The sequence below is a fragment of the Cebus imitator genome, unplaced genomic scaffold, assembly GCF_001604975.1.
Source record: "Cebus imitator isolate Cc_AM_T3 unplaced genomic scaffold, Cebus_imitator-1.0 Scaffold105, whole genome shotgun sequence".
In the NCBI taxonomy this organism is placed as follows: Eukaryota; Metazoa; Chordata; class Mammalia; order Primates; family Cebidae; genus Cebus; species Cebus imitator.
In genome coordinates this window covers 5,860,601-5,880,033 of record NW_016107420.1, presented here as the reverse complement: position 1 = coordinate 5,880,033, position 19,433 = coordinate 5,860,601, and the positions used below count along the sequence as shown (strand labels likewise).

The 19,433-nt window shown below is 38.9% G+C and overlaps 1 protein-coding gene and 1 pseudogene across 3 annotated transcripts in view; both read left to right on the top strand.

Annotated features, from left to right (window-relative positions):
- Positions 1-11,443, top strand: part of LARP1B (La ribonucleoprotein 1B) — a 182,403-nt gene extending 170,960 nt beyond the window's left edge. The window contains exon 19 of one of the 2 annotated variants that reach the window (XM_037741735.1): positions 11,010-11,443. In XM_037741735.1, coding sequence (XP_037597663.1) covers positions 11,010-11,144 — 135 coding nt within the window. In that variant the 3' untranslated portion in view covers positions 11,145-11,443. Of the gene's footprint in view, positions 1-3,663; positions 5,798-11,009 lie in introns of those variants that run through there. The other variant, XM_017537657.2, reaches the window with a different exon arrangement.
- A 6,050-nt stretch (positions 11,444-17,493) lies between these two features.
- Positions 17,494-17,759, top strand: LOC108310598 (annotated as a pseudogene). The gene has a single exon (XR_001827830.2). The product of XR_001827830.2 is annotated as a mitochondrial import receptor subunit TOM6 homolog (transcript).
- The last annotated feature ends 1,674 nt before the right edge of the window (positions 17,760-19,433 follow it).

The window sequence follows — 19,433 nt, the reverse complement described above, 5'->3', positions numbered from 1 at the left end:
AGTGTCTCATGCCTGTAATTCCAGCACTTTGGGAGGCTGAGGTGGGCAAATCACAACATCAGGAGTTCAAGACCACCCTGGCTAACATGATGAAACCCCATCTCTAAAACAACAAAAATAAAAAAATACCTAGGAATACAACTAACAAGGGATACGAAGAACCTCTTCAGGAAGAACTACAAACCACTGCTCAAGGAAATAAGAGAGGGCATAAACAGATGGAAAAACATTCCATGCTCATGGTTAGGAAGAATCAATATCGTGAAAATGGCCATACTGCCCAAAGTAATTTATAGATTCAATGCTATCCCCTTCAGGCTACCATTGACCTTTTTCACAGAACTGGAAAAAACCACCTTAAACTTCATATAGAACCAAAAAAGAGCCTGCATAGCCAAGGCAACCCTAAGCAAAAAGAACAAAGCTGGAGGCATCACACTACCCGACTTCAAACTATACTACAAGGCTACAGTAATCAGAACAGCATGGTACTGGTACCAAAACAGAGATATAGACCAAGGGAACAGAATAGAGATCTCGGAAGTAATGCCACACATCTACAATCATCTGATCTTTGAAAAACCTGACAAAAACAAGGAATAGGGAAAGGATTTCCTATTGAATAAATGGTGTTGGGAAAACTGGCAAGCCATCTGCAGAAACCTGAAACTGAACCCTTTCCTTACATCTTATACAAAAATTAACTCCGATGGATTAAAGATTTAAATATAAGGCCTAACACCATAAAAATCCTAGAAGAGCTGGGTGCAGTGGCTCACACCTGTAATCCCAGCACTTTGGGAGGCCAAGGCAGGCAAATCACAAGGACAGGAGTTCGAGACCAGCCTGGCCAACATGGTGAAACCCCGTCTCTGCTAAAAATACAAAAATTAGCTGGGCATGGTGGGACATGCCTGTAATCCCAGCTACTCAGGAGGCTGAGGCAGGAGAATTGCTTAAATGGGACCTGGGAGGTGGAGGTTGCAGTGAGCCAAGATGGTGCCACTGCACTCCAGCCTCGGCTACAGAGTGAAACTCCAACTCAAAACAACAACAACAACAAAACCCTAGAAGAACACCTAGGCAATACCATTCAGGACATAGGCATAGGCAAGGACTTAATGATTTAAAAAAACACCAAAAGCAATGGCAACAAAAGCCAAAATAGACAAATGGGATCTAATTAATCTTAAGAGCTTCTGCATAGCAAAAGAAACTATCATTAAATACAAAAAAAGAAAAGAAAGAAAAGAAAAGAAAAAGAAAAAAGAGAAAAACAAAAAACAAAACCAAGAAACTCATTAGAGTGAACCAGCAACCAAAAGAAGCAACAAATTTTTGCAACCTACCCATCTGAAAAAGGGCTAATATCCAGCATCTACAAAGAACTTATACAAATTTACAAGAAAAAACAACTCCATCAAAAAGTGGGCAAAGGATATGAACAGACATTTTTCTTTTTTTTTCTTGTTTTCTTTTTTACTTTTCTTTCTTTCTTTTTTTCCTGTATATACTGTGTCCAGTTTCAGCTGTAGAACAGACACTTTTCAAAAGAAGACATTTATGCTGCCAACAAACATATGAAAAAAAGCTCATCATCACTGGTCATTAGAGAAATGCAAATCAAAACCACATTGAGATACCATCTCACGCCAGTGAGAATGGCGATCATTAAAAAATCAGGAGACAACAGAAGCTGGAGAGGATGTGGAGAAATAGGAACACTTTTACACTGTTGGTGGGAGTGTAAATTAGTTCAAACATTGTGGAAGACAGTGTGGCGATTCCTCAAGCATCTAGAAATAGAAATACCATTTGACCCAGCAATCCCATTATTGGATATATACCCAAAGGATTATAAATCGTTCTACTATAAAGATATATGCAAATGTATGTTCATTGTGGCACTGTTTACAATTGCAAAGACTTGGAACCAACCCAAATGCCCATCAATGATAGACTGGATAAAGAAAATGTTGCACATATAAACCATGGAACAATATGCAGCCATAAAATAGGATGAGTTCATGTCCTTTGCAGGGACATGGATGAAGCTGGAAACCATCATTCTCAGCAAACTGACACAAGAACAGAAAACCAAACACCTCATGTTCTCACTCATAAGTGGGTGTTGAACAGTGAGAACAGATGGACACAGGGAGGGGAACATCACCCACCTGGGCCTGTTGGGGGCCGGCAGGGGTAAGGGAGAGATAGCAGGGGGTGGGGGAATTGGGGAGGGATAACATTAGGAGAAATACCTAAAGTAGATGATGACGGGGTGGGGGATGGATGCAGCAAACCACCATGGCATGTGTCTACCTGTGTAACAATCCTGCAGGATCTGCACATGTACCCCAGAACTTAAAATATAATTTAAAAAAAAATTAAGAAAAAAATATTTCCTATGTTTTCCTTTTGGAGTGGTTATCTCTTTCTCATAAATTTATAGAGCATTTTTACTTATCAAGAATATTAACTCTTTGCTTACTAATTTTGCTTATGTATGTTTGACATGGTATGTACTTTTTTGGGGTAAAATTTTTTTTTTTGAGACAGAGTCTCAATCTGTCACCCAGGCTGGAGTGCAGTGGTACAATCTCAGCTCACTACAATCTCTGCCTCCTGGGTTCAAGTGAGTCTCCTGCCTCAGCCTCCCCAATAACTGGGATTACAGGCATGTGCCACTACACCCAGCTAGTTTTTATATTTTTAGTAAGATGGGGTTTCGCCATGTTGGCCTGGCTGGTCTTGAACTCCTGACCTCAGGTGATCCTCTCACCTCAGCCTCCCAAAGTGCTAGGATTACAGGTGTGAGCCACTGCGCCTGGCCTTGGGTAAAATTTTTAAAAACTATGCCCCTTAAAGAAATTCTAAATGTAAAGCTCAAGCAAGTAAAAGGACTGCTATTTAATGAAAAGAAAAATACTGACTATAAATCTAAGTGACCTTACCCAAAATTTATGAAAGTCCCTAGAGATCTTAGGGCTTCCTTTTTTATGATTTTGCACAATTTTTAATGTAATAAAAAAGGGAATGTTAAAAATGTTATTCAAACTCCTTGTCCTCCTTTTAAGGGAATAGTTTAAGCTGTCTTTGACATTCTCTATACTAAAAGGAATTAGGAAGAGAGTTATGTTTTTAAATTGGTATTATTTTAGTTTTAAAATAGATTTTAATTAATTAATTAATTAATTAATTAATTTTTGAGATGGAGTTTTGGTCTTGCTGCCCAGGCTGGAGTACAATGGTGAGATCTCGGGTCACCGCAGCCTCTGCCTCCTGATTCAAGTGATTCTCCTGCTTCCACCTCCCAAGTAGCTGGGATTACAGGCATGTGCCACCAAGCCTGGCTAATTTTGTATTTTTAGTAGAGACGGTGTTTCCCCATGTTGGTCAGGCTGGTCTCAAACTCCCAATTTCAGGTGATCCACCCGCCTTGGCACCCAAAGTGCTGGCATTACAGGTGTGAGCCACCACGACTGGCTAGATTTTATTTTTTAAATTTAAGTTAGTTTGGAACTCCACTCTGACATTCCATCATGCTTCTTGCCATTTTACAAAATAGTGTCACCACTTTCCTTTGTGTGCTTAATCTTTTCCTTCAACTAATTTCTTAGCTTTTATGAAACTGCTTATTATTTTTATTTTATTCTTGCATAGGAGACGGATCAAATAGAGTAATACCTAATTATATCACCATGAGATGGCAGAACGGAATGTCAGATCTGTAGACTTTTGACAGGAAAGTGAGTATATGTGTGTTCTGGAGACCTCTTACTTCATCTTGTGGTGATATCATATAATTATATCAATTACTCTTGCATTCCTAATAGTTATATGTGTTCTCACAACTCATTACGTTGTTAGGCATTGCTCTAGTTATTGGTACATTTGCATTAGTTATTTGGTTATTAGTAATAAATATGATAACATTAAGACTTGCGTGTAGTTAAAAATGGAAATACTGTTGCTTTGGTATTTTGTCCTTTCACTTAAAAGTTTGAAGTACTTCATTAGCATTATTTTTTTTATTAACTCTCTTGAGATGTGAACAAAGCAAGCAGATTGTAAGGTATATCTCCTGGCTAACCTAAGCTATGTAGCTAAATCACACAGCAAGTTAATGAACGGTTCCTGCCTAAAACATGAGAAACTTGAACTAGATGTTTCTCTTGTAACTAGAACAAAGCATTATCACATAACTAGTTGAATGGCTGAGCTAGGGTTTGAACTCCACTAGTCTGGCTTCAGTGCCCAAACTCTTCATTGTAACCAGATTGTTCTTTAACAGCATGAAATAGAACACAGAACCCCTGACTGTCAAACTCAGCTACAATGATTCTTAAGTATTATAAATCAAGATTGGATTCTTGTGGTTAAGACTGCATTTTTTTTTTGTATGATAAGCATCCTCTGCAATAATGGAGGGTCTAATGGAGTAGTTGAAAATTGTAATAAAATATCACATATTTTATTATGTGATAAACGACTTACAATATATGGTAAATCTTTTGGGAAGAAATTATGATTGGGAAACAATATCATCTATGTGTTTGTTTTCCTAGTATTAGGTAAGGTAAAATACAAATGAAACTGAGCATTTTATTTAGAATCTGCTTAGAAATTTTGCATTAGTTTATTTAGGGTTATTATTGACAACTGAAGATTCTGAACTACTCAGAAATCATGGTATTCTCATCTTAAAAAGGCTTGAAGGAAATATCCCACAAGGTTAATTAGTAGGAATCACTTCTGACTTTACACTCTGTGCCAGTTTTCTGAGTTCTTTATAATAAGCCTGTTTTTTTCCTTGCAAATTAAGAAATAGTTTGGTTAATAGAATGGTTTCTAACAATATACTGCTCATATTAGCTTCAATAATTTCTAGAAACCAGGATGTGCTGCTATTGTTTTGTTTTTTTCCAGAGTATTTAAAGTCTACAAAATTGAGTAGACTTAAAATACACCTTTCACAGTGTATTTTAAGTTTCATTAGACTTTTATTGTAACACAAACTATCACAGTACTGTAACGCTTAATGTTAACGTTTTGTGGTTTCCAGTTGAATGCCTTTAAGTATAATCTAAGGTGAGGCTTATTTTAATGAGCCAATGAATAGACTTTAAGGGAAAGGGTCTGTGAGGGCCAAAATTTAGTTAACTGCCGCTCTAGAGACAGCTTATTTGTTAGAAACCTGAGTTGAATCCTGGCCCCTCTCACTAAGTTACAGTCCTTTATCTACAAAATTACACTTACCTCATAGTGTCCCGAAGAATAAATACACAGCGTGTAACACAGTGCCTAGTGTACAGTAAGCACTTAGTAAACATAAGCTATTATTAGGGCTAAGCACTGGACAAATTATGTCCAGGTATTGCAAGGTATTTTCTACAGTAAGCTGTGAACATAATTTTAAATCTTCATGGGAATTAATCTACTTTTTTCTGCCCTGGGAAAATTTAATAACTTTTAGATAACAACGTTCACAAAAATTTATCTCCCACCAAGAGAAGTTGTCTTTTATGCTCTTTAAGTCAGTTTTATTACAGGTAAATATGTACCAGCTTTTTCCTCTACTTGTATTGAGACCTGCCTCCAATAGTCAGACATTCCTAATAAGCACTGTGGAAATAGCAAATAACATTGATGTCTGCCCATCACTGAAGGCAAAAAGTTGGTTTATCCAGGCCTCAGGGAAGGCAGGTAACTTCTCAGACCACCAGATTATCTTGATCTTCAGCCTGCTTTCTTGTTGTTCTACATTTTAATAAACAATACATGTTTGATTATTTTATTTTATTTTATTTTTTTGAGGCAGAGTCTCACTCTGTTACTCAGGCTGGAACATAGTGGCAAGATCTCGGCTCACTGCAACCTCCACCTCCCAGGTTTAAGTGATTCCTGTGCCTCAGCCTATGGAGTAAGTGGGATGCACACCACCATGCTCGGCTAATTTTTCATTTTTGTAGAGATGGGGTTTCGCCAGGTTGGCCAGGCTGGTCTCAAACTCCTGACCTCAATCGATCTGCCCGCCTCGGCCTCCCAGAGTGCGGGGATTACAGCCATGAGCCGCCATGCCTGGCCTATTTTATTATGTTAAAGATTACAGTATAGGTTTCTAGAAAGCCTGGATGGAAGTTCTCATATTCTAGGTAGTATTTAGCTATTGAATAGAAATTTATTTTCAAGACCTTAAAGTTTGTGATTACATACAATTTTTGACTTGGTGTATGAATATATTGAAATGAACTTGATACCATTATATTCACTTTAAAGCATATGGACACAGTTTCCTAGAACCAGTCTCTAATGACTGTCCTGAAGCTTTTCATACTTTTCATATTTTTCCATTTCAACTATCTTATTTCCTTATTTATTTTAATTTTTTTGAGACAGAGTCTTGGTCTGTCACCCAGGCTGGAGGGCAGTGGTGCAATCTTGCCTCACTGCAACCTCTGCCTTGCTTCAAGCAATTCTCCTGCCTCAGCCTCCTCAGTAGCTGAGATTACAGGTGCACACTACCATGCCCGGCTAATTTTTGTACTTTTAATAGAGACAGGTGTCATGATGTTGGCCAGGCTGGTCTTGAACTGCCTGCCTCAGACTCCCAAAAGAGTGAAAACTGATAGAAGGTAGAATGTAACTAGAAATCCTCCTAGCCATCATCCAAGGAGTGGAACTATATACTAGCTCTGTTTTTTAAAGCTTTACGCAATCAATTCAGGATGATTATTGTATTATCTTTGGGGAATCCTTGATCCTGAACAAAGCTTCATTGTTAGTACTACTGTGTTAAAAGTTCTATTGAGTGAAACAGAGGATATAGTCTACTTTAAAGGCCAAGGGAAGGCATCAAAATATATAATTGCTTTGTCAAAAACTCCCACCTTTAGAAACTCCTGGGGGGGTGTGCAGTGGCTCATGCCTGTAATCCCAACACTTTCATAGGTTTCATAGGCCGAGGGGGAGGAACACTTGAGGTCAAGTGTTCAAGACCAGCCTGAAGTACACAAGTTTTTTTTCTCCACTTGATAAAAGAAAGGCATTGTCCGACCTATCCCAAATACTGCTGTAGATGCATGCAAGCTGTCATGGGCGACACATAGGTGAAATCTTCATAATTTGTTGAGCTATCATAAACCCGCAAGACTTGCTAAATTTCGATTCTTTATAAATAGTTCTTTATGGGTAAAGCTTTGTATATTGTGGCTAGTGTACAGTGTATTATTCAATGAGGGAATTAGAACACATTTTTATCAAATCATATAAAATATGCATTACAATTAGTATGAGTCCTCATCTTCTAAAATCTTCAAAATTTTTAACTTTATTTACAAAACATATTATTTTAAAAATAGCTGCTAAATTAGTAGACCAAAACATTCTGTTTCATTAGATTTATTTTAAAAGTTGAATCATGATTTTTCTCAAGACATGCATTTCCAGGAAATCTGTGGCCAAGATTGTCGAGCTGTTTACCCAGTCCATTTCTAGAATGCTAGGCTGCATTCCTGTCCTCCTGCTCTTTCAGGTTTGCCAATATAATCGGTTCTGGTTATTGGAAAGAAGATGAAGTAAGGGGCTCCACTTCTAGACCTGGCCATGTGCCCTCTTCATGCTCATTCTTTTCTTCTTCAGCTATACAGAAGCCATATGCTGAAAACAACAGAGCCCTGAGAAGTGTCCTTGAATCACCACCTAGTCCTTTTGGGGACTCTATATTAAAGCAAGAAATAGCTTTTAATTACATTAAGCTCCAAGATTGTGTACTTTATCTCTTACAGTAGCTAATATTATCCTAAGTGATAATAATGCATTTACTACTTATGTTTAATAATCACTAAAACATGTATATATATTTTTGTTGTCTCAATCAATTCTGTATTAATATTTGTAGTAACTCAAGAAGAAAAAATTTTATCAGCCAGAACCACTTAGAGTAAAATAAATACAATTTTAAATTATGTACTTATTTTTGTTGTAATACATATATATATATATATATATATATATGGTAGTCAATAATAATTTCAAACATAAAAGCATTATGATAAAAATCTGAAAAAAATGGGATAGGAATACAAGCTCAAGGAGAAAAAGGAAAGATGTAAGCTTTCTAAATGTTAAAAAATAACTTTTTCATATACTTTTAAAAATAGATCCACATGTTATATTTGGATTTCATTGGATTCACTTAAAATGAAATTTATAATATGCTGGAAATTATGACCTTTGCAGCTATTTAAAATGATGAAAAATTTAGATGTCAACTTAAAGCTTCCTGAGAGATACCTAGTTTATGAAAATTGTTTTGGGGGGTTTTCAAACAAAAACGTGTAAATGCACTGACAAGAGGGGGAAAGTGCATGCTTTGGAATAAGTAGCTCTGTATCCAGGCTATGTTTTTACTGTAGGACTGGGCAAGCTAGGTTAACTCATTGGTCCTTATTCTGCTTCAATAAATTAAATGAAAATACATATGAAGTGCTACCTGGCACTAACCCGTCTTGCTATTAAAAATCTTAAGTACTTCTAGGAAGGAAAAATTAGTCACTCAGGTGAAAATTAATTCATCAGAGCCCATATTTCTGAGAGTAGATAAAAAAATTAGGTACAGAGGGGAAATAACTTATTTGGGAGAGAAAGGATAATTTTAGAACATGTAGTTGAGCCAAGAGAAGAAGCTCTGTTACCTGGCAAATGATACTGGAAGGGACCCTATTTTGGAGGACACTTGGAAAGGCTGGCGAGGTTGTACATAAAGGAAAAGTGAGAAGAAAGCATACATTTGCTTTAACTTGCCTTGGTTCTAACTACCATGCAATGAAAATAACTCTCATATTTCAAAGGCACTCAAAAGATTGCTTTTAAGTGGGTGTAATTATTTTATATGTACACTAACTTGCAGCACGTGCTTCATGAACCTCTTCCTTGTGTTCCATGTGACTCCTATTTTAAGTAGATCCAAAGTGGTACCAGAGTTAACCAGGTCAACTACCACCTGTGCTTGTTTCCTTTAATTCTTTTAAATTCCTGGGAGAAATCAAGACATTAAGTTAGCAATTTCTTTATCTAATACCTCTGATTACAGTGTGTACCTTTTGAAACAGCGGATGAACGCTAGCAGGCATGGCTGGAGCAGAAGATAGGGAAGGCTGTGGAACTGCAGAAGTTCATGCATGCTAAATAGGGCGGATGCAGTTAAAATAATACCTGGCGTTGCCTGACCTTTCTATTCCTTCATTAGCCACCTTAAAATTCAGATTTGTTGTTAGAGTTCTTATATTTAGGAAGGGATCAGAGAAAGTCACAAGAGAACCATGTTTTGAAAAACAGTAGCCAATGTTGGTAGGAGTATAAATTGGTACAAAACCTTAAAAATTTAGCAATGTCTTTCAAAATTTTAAGTACATTTGCCATTTGGAGCTAGCAATTCCATTTCTAGGAATTTACCCTGCAAATATATCTTTGCACCTGTGTGCCAAGATGTAAATACTCATATAGTCATTACTTTAAATAGCACAAGATTATAAACAACTTGAGTATTTGTCAATAAGAATGATTATTTTTTTTTTCTTTGAGACAGAGTCTCACTCTGTCGCCCAGGCTGGAGTGCAATGGCACAATCTTGGCTCACTGCAACCTCCGCCTCCCGGGTTCAAGTGATTTTCCTCCCTTAGCCTCCCAAGTAGCTGGGATTACAGGCACCCGCCACCACCACCACACCCAGCTAATTTTGTATTTTTAGTAGAGATGGGGTTTCATCATGTTGGCCAGGCTGGTCTCGAACTCCTGACCTCAGGTGATCCTCCTGCCTCAGCCTCCAGAAGTGCTGGGATTACAGACGTGAGCCACTGTGCCCTGCCAAGAGTGGTTAATTTTAATTGTATAGCCATATAATGGAATTCCATGAAATATGACAGCTCGACAACTGATAAGAAAGAATGGAATATTCCTGGCCAGGCGAGGTGGCTCACGAATGTAATCCCAGCACTTTGGGAGCACTTTGTGATCCGAGGCGGGCGGATCACAAGGTCAAGAGATTGAGACCATCCTGGCCAACATGGTGAAATCCCCGTCTCTATTAAAAATATGAAAGGAAGGAAAAAAAAAGAAAGAATGGAATATTCCTTAAGAAGCAATCTGTAAGATATACTAACTAAAAAGAGCAAGGCACACAGCATTTTGTCTAGAATTCTACTTTTTGGTTAAAAAATACACAAATATGTTCATACTGTATACAAAGGATATCCTTACAAAGATAAATAACAAAGCCATAATAGTGGCTGCCTGTGGAAAGGGTTATATGAGAGAGAGAATTTTTATCCCATCACCTTTTGAATTTTGTATTATATGCATATTTAAAAAAAATTTTTTTTAGAAAGTTCCTAAACTTTACAAGGCTGAGAAACTAATATGTATTGCTGTTTACTGGTCTTAACAGCTCAAATGCCATATAGAAGACAATGTTTGGTGCAAAAGTATTTGGTTTTGTTACAAAGACAAATAGTGCATTATCTATGTGCATCCCTTCTGGACTTGTGGGTGTTGGGATTTTAAGCAGGAGGTAATAAATTATGCTCCCTTTGTTCCCTTTCAGTGTGCTGCAACAAATCAGATATACCCAGGAGTCAGACAAGGAGCAAAATAGCCATCGCTACCACTAATGCTGGATTTGACAACTGGGTTTAATACGTAGGCCTTTGCTCAGATAATTAAACTTGCCATCCAGAGACAGCTGGACAAATGCAGGCCTCTCCTTAGAGGCAGCCAGCTTAACACTTAGAAGAGGAAGAAGAGATGAGGGGAAATCAGTCAGTTCCACAGGGAGTTACACCCAATAAGAGAAAGGGAGAGGAGCTGAGCAGGGCAGCTCAGTTCCTCTGCCAGTTTCATCAATCCCTCACATGTGGGGAAGTTGGGAGCAGCGGGGATGAGGGAAGAAATACTTTTTCCAATACAAACGCCTGACGGGTTTTAAATTTCTATTCTGTGCACTCTGGCAGGAACACTGGGAGGAGGACAGACTGGTTTCTCCTGAAAGCAGCCAGCACTGCTGCCTTCCAGGGCTCTCCTGCTGCCGATCACCTGTGCCAGCTGATCCCTCACATTTCTCTTGCATCATCTGTCGCCTCTGCTGACACTGGTTTGATTACTGCCCCTTGCATGCCTTGCACAGCTTCCTACCTTTTGTACTCAAAACAGTAATGATCCCCTTTTCTCCCCAGTTGGCTCTTCAGGTCCAGATCGAGCTCTAGCTCTGGCAGTTCCAGCAACAGCAGCTTCGTGCTCCTCTAAGCTTTTTCAGAACTTGTTTTCTGACTCCTCCTTTGGCCCCAGCATGTGCTGCTTATCTTGTTACCTTTCTCTTTATGGCTCTAGGCTCTACTTTCTTTGCTTTTCAGTCCTAAAGTAATCAATTAAGCTTAACTTTTTACAAAAGAGACCCCATGGCTGCAGTTATACAATGTATACCTGGATAACAAAGATAAATTTTGACTCATTTTAACTCCCAAATATTGCATGGAAGACAATGTGTAGTAGAGAGACTAAGGTATCCTTTCCTAGGCTGAGGAACTTAATGTGCAATGAGGAAAATTTAATCTCTCTCCCTGCCCGCATCTCCTGTTTCCCAGGATACTATGGCAATTGTTTGTTCATAGATGCCTCAGAAGCTCTTGGAGGCGGCTGAGAATTAAGTTGCTTATTAATTCATTTAGTCTTGACCTACATATGGTTGAATAATCACAGGGCCATCTGTCCTCCTTAATTAACATGCAGAGATGAAGAGATTTCTTTCTACCTTCTGTGGATTGTGTGTGAATCCTGTCAAGAGGGCCCCAAAACGACTGCTGCCAGAGTCCTGCCAATTGCTTATAAGTGAAACCAACAGCTAATGGGGAGGGCTTTTGTTGTTTTCGCTTATTTTGTTTTTTTAAAAAGCCCTCCTGTTGTGACTAGCCCTTGCTATTTCACCAGCCGAAGGCAATCTCATAAATGAATCAGCAATAGTATATTTCCTTTCAGGTTTGGAAGACAGAATGAGAGGCTTTCCCAGATGCCTGTGAGTTTCATCTCTCTCAGGCTTCCAGGCTTCTCACAAGGTCCTCACCCTTGGCTGTGTGAAATAGACGGATTTAAACAGTGTATTTTAGAGCACCACTTCTTCTTGGTTGTTGACATGAAGTGCGATGGGTTAAGAAGCTGTCAACTAAAACGAGACAAACTCTTACTGATGAACCTTGGAGTATCTGTGAACTTTTATGACCAGAAAATTCCACTTAACAGTTATCAAAGACCTGACAAGATGCTTGATAGCTCTTGGGATGGATGATCAATAGTTGCCTGAACAATAATAGCTTCTGTGTTAGAGTGCTTCACAGTACACTAAAACCTGTTCACACACTTTATGTCACTTGAGCCTCAATATATCTCTGTGAGGTAGGCAGAGCAGGTAGTATAATCCCCATTTTACAGATCAATGAAAATAAAAGCATGAGTAAACAGAGGCTTAGAGAGCTAAGAGAATTGTTAAGGCCCACTGCTATTAAGTGTAGAGTCAGGACTAGAATTCTGATGCTGGTCCCTTTGTGCATTGCTGTTTCCAGTATTGTGCCCTGTTAGAGTTTTCATACATCCCTTAATTACAGTGCCATATGCCATGTCCATTTAGCTGTAATTTGACCACAAGCTGCAATACACTGCTAAGAGTGCAGGGTGGACCAATCTGACTAAACACATTGAGTGGGATCTTGCCAGAGGTGGAGAATGGTGAGATAACCTGAGTTTTGAGTTTCCCCTTTTTCTCTTGAATGTATCCACCACATACTCAAGTCCACCTGCATAAAAATGATGACTATCAAAACAATCTTGAAAAAGAACAAGTTGGAAGATTCTCACTTCCCAATGTCAAAACTTACTACAAAGCTACAGTAATCAACACAGTGTGGTGCTGGCATGGAGACAGACATATAGACCACAGGAATAGAATGGTGCATCTTGAAATAAATCCTCACATATACAGGCATGCATCATATGATGACGCTTTGGTCAATGATGAACTGCATGTACAACAGTGGTCCTATAAGACAATGGAGCTGGGTCAAGTACAGTGGCTCACACCTATAATCCCAGCACTTTGGGAAGCCGAGGTGGGCAGATCACCTGAGGTCAGGAGTTCAAGACCAGCCTGGCCAACATGGTGAAACCTTGTCTCTACTAAAAATACCAAAAATTAGCCAGGTGTAGTACCAGATGCCTGTAATCCCAGCTACTCAAGAGGCTGAGACAGGAGAATCATTTGAACCCGGGAGGCAGAGGTTGCAGTCAGCCAAGATCGTGCCATTGCACTCCAGCCTGGGCAACAAGAGCAAAACTTCATCTCAATAATAATAATAAAGTAATGGAGCCGAAAAATTCCTATTGCCTAGTCATGTCATAATGTCATGACATTACTCACGTGTTTGTGGTGATGCTAGTATAAATAAACACACCTACAGTGCTGCCAGTCATAAAAGTATAGCACATACGATTACGTACTGTACAAAGTACTTGCCAATAAAAACTATGGAACTGATTTATGTATTTCTTATACTTTTCAATTATTATTTTAGAGTTCACTTCTTCTGCTTATTAAAAAAAACCAAAACTGTAAAACAGCCTTTGACAGGTCCTTCAAAAGGTATTCCAGAAGAAGACATTGTTATCATAGGAGACGACAGCTCCATGTGTGTTGCCCCTGAAGACCTTCTGGCAGGACTGGATGTGAAAGGGAAGACAGTGATGTTGATGATCCTCACCCTATGTAGGCCTAGGCTAATGTGTGTGTGTCTTAGTTTTGTTTTGTTTTGTTTTTTTTAATATTTACAAAGTTCAAAAAATAAAAAAATTAAAAATAGAGAAAAGCTTACAGAATAAGAATATAAAGAAAGCATTTTTGTCTTAGTTTTTTTAAGTGTAAAAAGTTAAAACAAAAATTTAAAAAATAGAAAAAAGCTTACAGAATAGGGATATTAAAAAAACTCTTTGCACAACTATTTTTGAAACTATTTTGTACTATTTTTGAAACTATTTTTGTATAATGTGTTTATTTTTATTTTTTTGAGACAGAGTCTTGCCCTGTTGCAGAGGCTGGATTGCTATGGTGTGATCTTGGCTCACTGTAACCTCTGCCTCCTGGGTTCAAGCGATTCTCCTGCCTCAGCCTCCCAAGTAGCTGGGATTAAAGGTGCCTGTCACCACGCCCAGCTAATTTTTTGTATCTTTAGTAGAGACAGGGGTTTCACCATGTTGGCCAGGCTGGTCTCAAACTCCTGACCTCATGATCCACCCACCTCAGCCTCCCAAAGTGCTGGGATTACAGACATAAGCCACCATGCCAGCAACTGTGTTTGTGTTTTAAGCTAAGTGTTATTACAAAAGTATCAAAACATTTAAAAAATTGAAACAGCTATAAATTAAAAAGTTACAATAAGCTAATATTAATTTGTTGAAGAAAGAAAAATGTGTTTTATAAAAGTGTAGTCTAAGTGTACAGCATTTATAAAATCTGCAGTAGTGTAAAGTAATATCTAGGCCTTCACATTCACTCACCACTCACTCACTGACTCACCTAGAGCAATTTTCAGCCCTGCAAGCTCCATTCATGGTAAGTGGCCTATACAGGTGTACCATTTTTATCTTTTATAGCATATTTTTATTGTACCTTTACCATATTTCCTGTACATATGAGTCTACTTTTATGAGCTACTTAGAAAAGGCAAGTTCAGAGACAGAACCTAGATCAGAGGTTCTCATCTAGATGTGTTTAGATACACAAATGCTTACCTGTGTTACAGTTGCCTACAGTATTCAATAGAGTAACATTTGTGCAGATATGCAACCTAGAAGCAATAGCAATACTGTATAAGCTGGGTGTGTAAGAGGCTATACCGTCCAGATTTGTGTAAGTACACTCTGTGATGTTTCCACAATGATGAAATTGCCTAATAACCAATTCTCAGGACGTATCCCTGTTGTTAAGTAACATAACAGTCAGTTAATTTTTGACAAGAGGGACAAGACCATTCAATGGGGAAAGGATCGCCTAGTCAACAAATGGTGCTGGGAAAAGTGGATAGCCACATGCAGACAATGAAGTTGGACCCTTAATTATACCATTTACAGAAATTAAGTCAAAATGAACCAAAAACCTAAATTTAAGACATAAACTATAAAACTCTTAGAAGAAAATCTAGGGAAAATCTTCATGACCTTGAATTTGACAATGGTTTTCAAGTATGTCAACAAAAGCACAGGCAACAAAAGAAAAAATAGATATGAGACTTCATCAAAATTAAGAACTTTTGTGCATCAAAAGATATCATAAAGAGAATGAAGAAAACCAAATAATGGAAGAAAATATTTACCAATCACATACCTGATCAGGGATTAGTATCCAGAATATATAAGGAACTCCTATAGCTCAACAACAAAAAAACCTCAATTCAAATATAGATAAAGGACTTGAATAGGCATTTCTCCAAAGAAGATAGACAAAAGGCCAATAAACACATGAAAAGATGCTCAACATTAGGGAAATACAGATCAAAACCTAAATGAGAAACACTCACTTGAGTTATTCCCTAATGACTAATGAGCTTCTTTTTAAACTCCTCTTACTATCATTACCAGTTGAATGGGCTATTCTGAAACAAACAAAACAAAACAGAATCAGAAAATAACAAACAGTAATGATGTGGAGAAATTAGAACCCTCACATATTTCTGGTGAAATATGAATGGTGCCTCCCTTGTGGAAAATATTTTGGCAGTTCCTCAAAATATTAAACTTAGTGTTACCATATGACCAGCAATTTCACTCCTAGGTCTGTGTTTAAAAGAATTGAAAACAGGGACTCAAACACATACTTGTACACTAATGTTAGCATTATTCACAATAGCCAAAAGACTGAAACAACCCAAGTACCTATTGACAGATGACTGGTTAAGCAAAATGAGGTCTATCCGTACAGTGGATATTACTCAGCCATAAAAAGGAATGGAATTCTGATACACAGGACAACATAGATGAGCCTTAAAAACATGCTACACGAAAGAACCCAGGCATGAAAGGAATATTTTATGATTTCTATTTGTAAAAAAGCAATTATTTTGGGTACATATGATTCCACTTTTTTTTTTTTTTTTTTTTTTTGAGACGGAGTTTCGCTCTTGTTACCCAGGCTGGAGTGCAATGGTGCGATCTCGGCTCACCACAACCTCCGCCTCCCGGGTTCAGGCAATTCTCCTGCCTCAGCCTCCTGAGTAGCTGGGATTACAGGTACGCGCCACCATGCCCAGCTAATTTTTTGTATTTTTAGTAGAGACGGGGTTTCACCGTGTTGACCAGGATGGTCTCGATCTCTTGACCTCGTGATCCACCTGCCTCGGCCTCCCAAAGTGCTGGGATTACAAGTTTGAGCCACCGCGCCCGGCCGTTTATGAGGCACTTTAGAACAGGCAAGTTCAGAGACAGAACCTAGATTAAAGATTACCAAGGGAATGGGGGAAAGGGAAATGGGCATCGTTTCTTGATAAGTAGAGAGTTTCTGTTCAGGATGATGGAAAAGTTTTGGAAACAGTGGTGACGGCTGCACAATGTTGTGAATTTATTTAATCCCACTGAATTGTACATTTAAAATGGCAAATTGTATGTTATATATATTACATTTTACCACCATAAAAACAGATTTAAACATAATTAAAAAAAATTACAGACTACGTAACTTCACAGAGATAGAGAAGCAGAAATTCACACTATTCAGAAAATAATCATAAAGCTAGCTGGAAAGAAGGGGACAGGTCGTGACTGACTGAATCCAAGAGGACTGAACTGGAGACAGCTTCAAGGAAAACTCTGTGGAGTAAGAAGGGAAAGAGCAAAAGTGTTAATCATCATTTAGCAGACTCCATGGAGAACGTTTTTATGTACTTTTCATTCCATCCTCATGGCAATTTTGTGTGGTATGTCCTGTTAGTACCCTATTTCATATGAGGGAACAGAAGCTTAAGTAAGTCACTTCCTTAAGGACTCACCCAGTGAGTGCCCGGAGCCAGAAATCAAAACCCAGTCTGTCACTTCCAGAACCCACATTCTAATTTTGTTCATCTCAACTTTTTTGGTTAAGAATTGGAACAGGGCCAGGTGCAGTGGCTCACGCCTGTAATCCCACCACTTTGGGAGGCTGAGGCAGGTGGATCTTCTGAGGTCACGAGTTTAAGACCAGCCTGGTGAATATGGTGAAACCCCGTCTCTACTAAAAATACAAAATTAGTTGGGCATGGTGGCATGCGCCTATAATCCCAGCTACATGGGAGGCTGAGGTAGGAGAATCGCTTGAACCTGGGAGACGGAGGTTGCAGTGAGCTGAGATCATGCCATTGCACTCCATCCTGGGGCAAAAAGAGCAAAACCCTATCTCCAAAAAAAAAAAAAAAAAAAAAGCCTGTTATGGCTTCCAGCGGGGTCCCAGTGAGCGCTGCCAGCTCTACTAATGAAACTCCCCGAAATACCGAACAACGTGGGAGATTGGCTTCGGGGCGTCTACCGCTTTGCCAGTGATAGGAATGACTTCCGCAGGAACTTGATCCTCAATTTGGGACTCTTTGCTGCGGGAGTTTGGTTGGCCAGGAGCTTGAGTGACATTGACCACATGGCACCTCAGCCAGGGGTGTAGCCAAGTAGACAAATGGAATCCTGTGCTGAACCTGAACCTTCCAAAAAACAGCCTACAATTTGTGACCATCATAAGATGTGCCCTGATGGCAGCTAAAGTTTGATTCAGATGGGCACCTTCCTTTTCCTTATCCCTGCCTAGTTTCCTTTTGTTCCTTGAGTCTACGCAGGATTCCATTCTCTGGTCAGCAGACAGGTTTAAGCTGAAGTATTGCCTCTGTTCTGTAAAGTTCTGTACAAAGTTCCTAAGCTTCTCCAGGGGGTGATCCTTGTTCTTGTCCTGAGAAATAACAATGCTGTTTTAACGAACATTTGAAATAAAAAGCGCGAGCGCGCGTGCGCGCGCGCGCGCGCGCACACACACACACACACACACACACACACACACACACTTAAAAGAACTGGAACAATATCCACCTCACAGAATTGTTGTGAGCATTAAATTAGAAATAATTTTTAAACTGGGAAGTTCTGAATATAACAGGATTTTTGCATTATTTTCTTGACTACTTTATCCTCTATGCCCCCATAGGAGGCTGAGACCTTTTTTTTATAGCCCTCTGTACCATAGTAGATTGTTCAACAATCTGTGTGTTTCACAACAGCAAAAACTCTATTTTATTCATTGTTAAAAAGGTGTTTCTTTTCCCTCTTTTTTTTTTTTTTTTTGTGATGGGAGTTTTGCTTTTGTTGCCCAGGCTGGAGTGCAGTGGCACAATCTCGACTCACTGCAACCTCCGCCTCCCGGGTTCAAGTGATTCTCTTGCCTCAGTCTCCCAAGTAGCTGGGATTACAGACATGCACCACCATGCCTGGCTAATTTTGTATTTTTTGTAGCGATGGGATTTCACTGTCTTGGACACGCTGGTCTTGAACTCTTGACCCCAAGTGATTCGCCCACCTTGGCTTCCCAAAGTGCTGGGATTATAGGCGTGAGCAACCGCACCTGGCCCTAAATGTTTTTTGAGTGAAGGTGATGTGTGAGTAGAATTTGGAGATGAAAAACATGGCAGAAAGGATGGGCAAGTATCCCTATAACAACTGCATTTGAAGGACAAGACAGGCTGCTCATTGGAGTGAGGGCCAGGGCTGGCCTATCATGTAATGGGGAAGAAGAGAGTTGAGGTATGGAAACAGTGAGAAATTTGAATCTGAACAGCCTTTGGGACTCAATATAGAATTCTGGGAAGGAGGCAGATCTCTGGAGAACATAGGTGACCTCACCATGTAAAGGAACTTTTGGATGGGAAAGAAATGAAAATCAGCAACAAGATCAGCAATCTGAACTAGAACAGTGGTTGCCAGGAGGGAAGACGGCATTTTGAGGAGCTGGCATCAAACATTGTCTCCGTGTGTATTATTCCAAAAGCTTCCTGAATCCCTACTGTACCAAATGGTATCACTGCACCCTCATGGTCCTCACCATCATCAATGCCATTATCATCAGTCACAGCAATAATAATCACACTAGCAGTGAATATGCTATGAGAGCCTACTGGGTGGAAACCACTAACAAGAGCTAAAAACAAAAGTTTAAGCATTTTCTTTCTCTCTTTCTTTCTTTCTTTCTTTCTTTCTTTCTTTCTTTTCTTTCTTTTCCTCCTTCCTTCCTTCTTTCTTTCCTTTCCTTTCCTTTTCTTTCTTTCTTTCTTTCTTTCTTTCTTTCTTTCTTTCTTTCTTTCTTTCTTTCTTTCTTCTTTCTTTCTTCTTTCTTT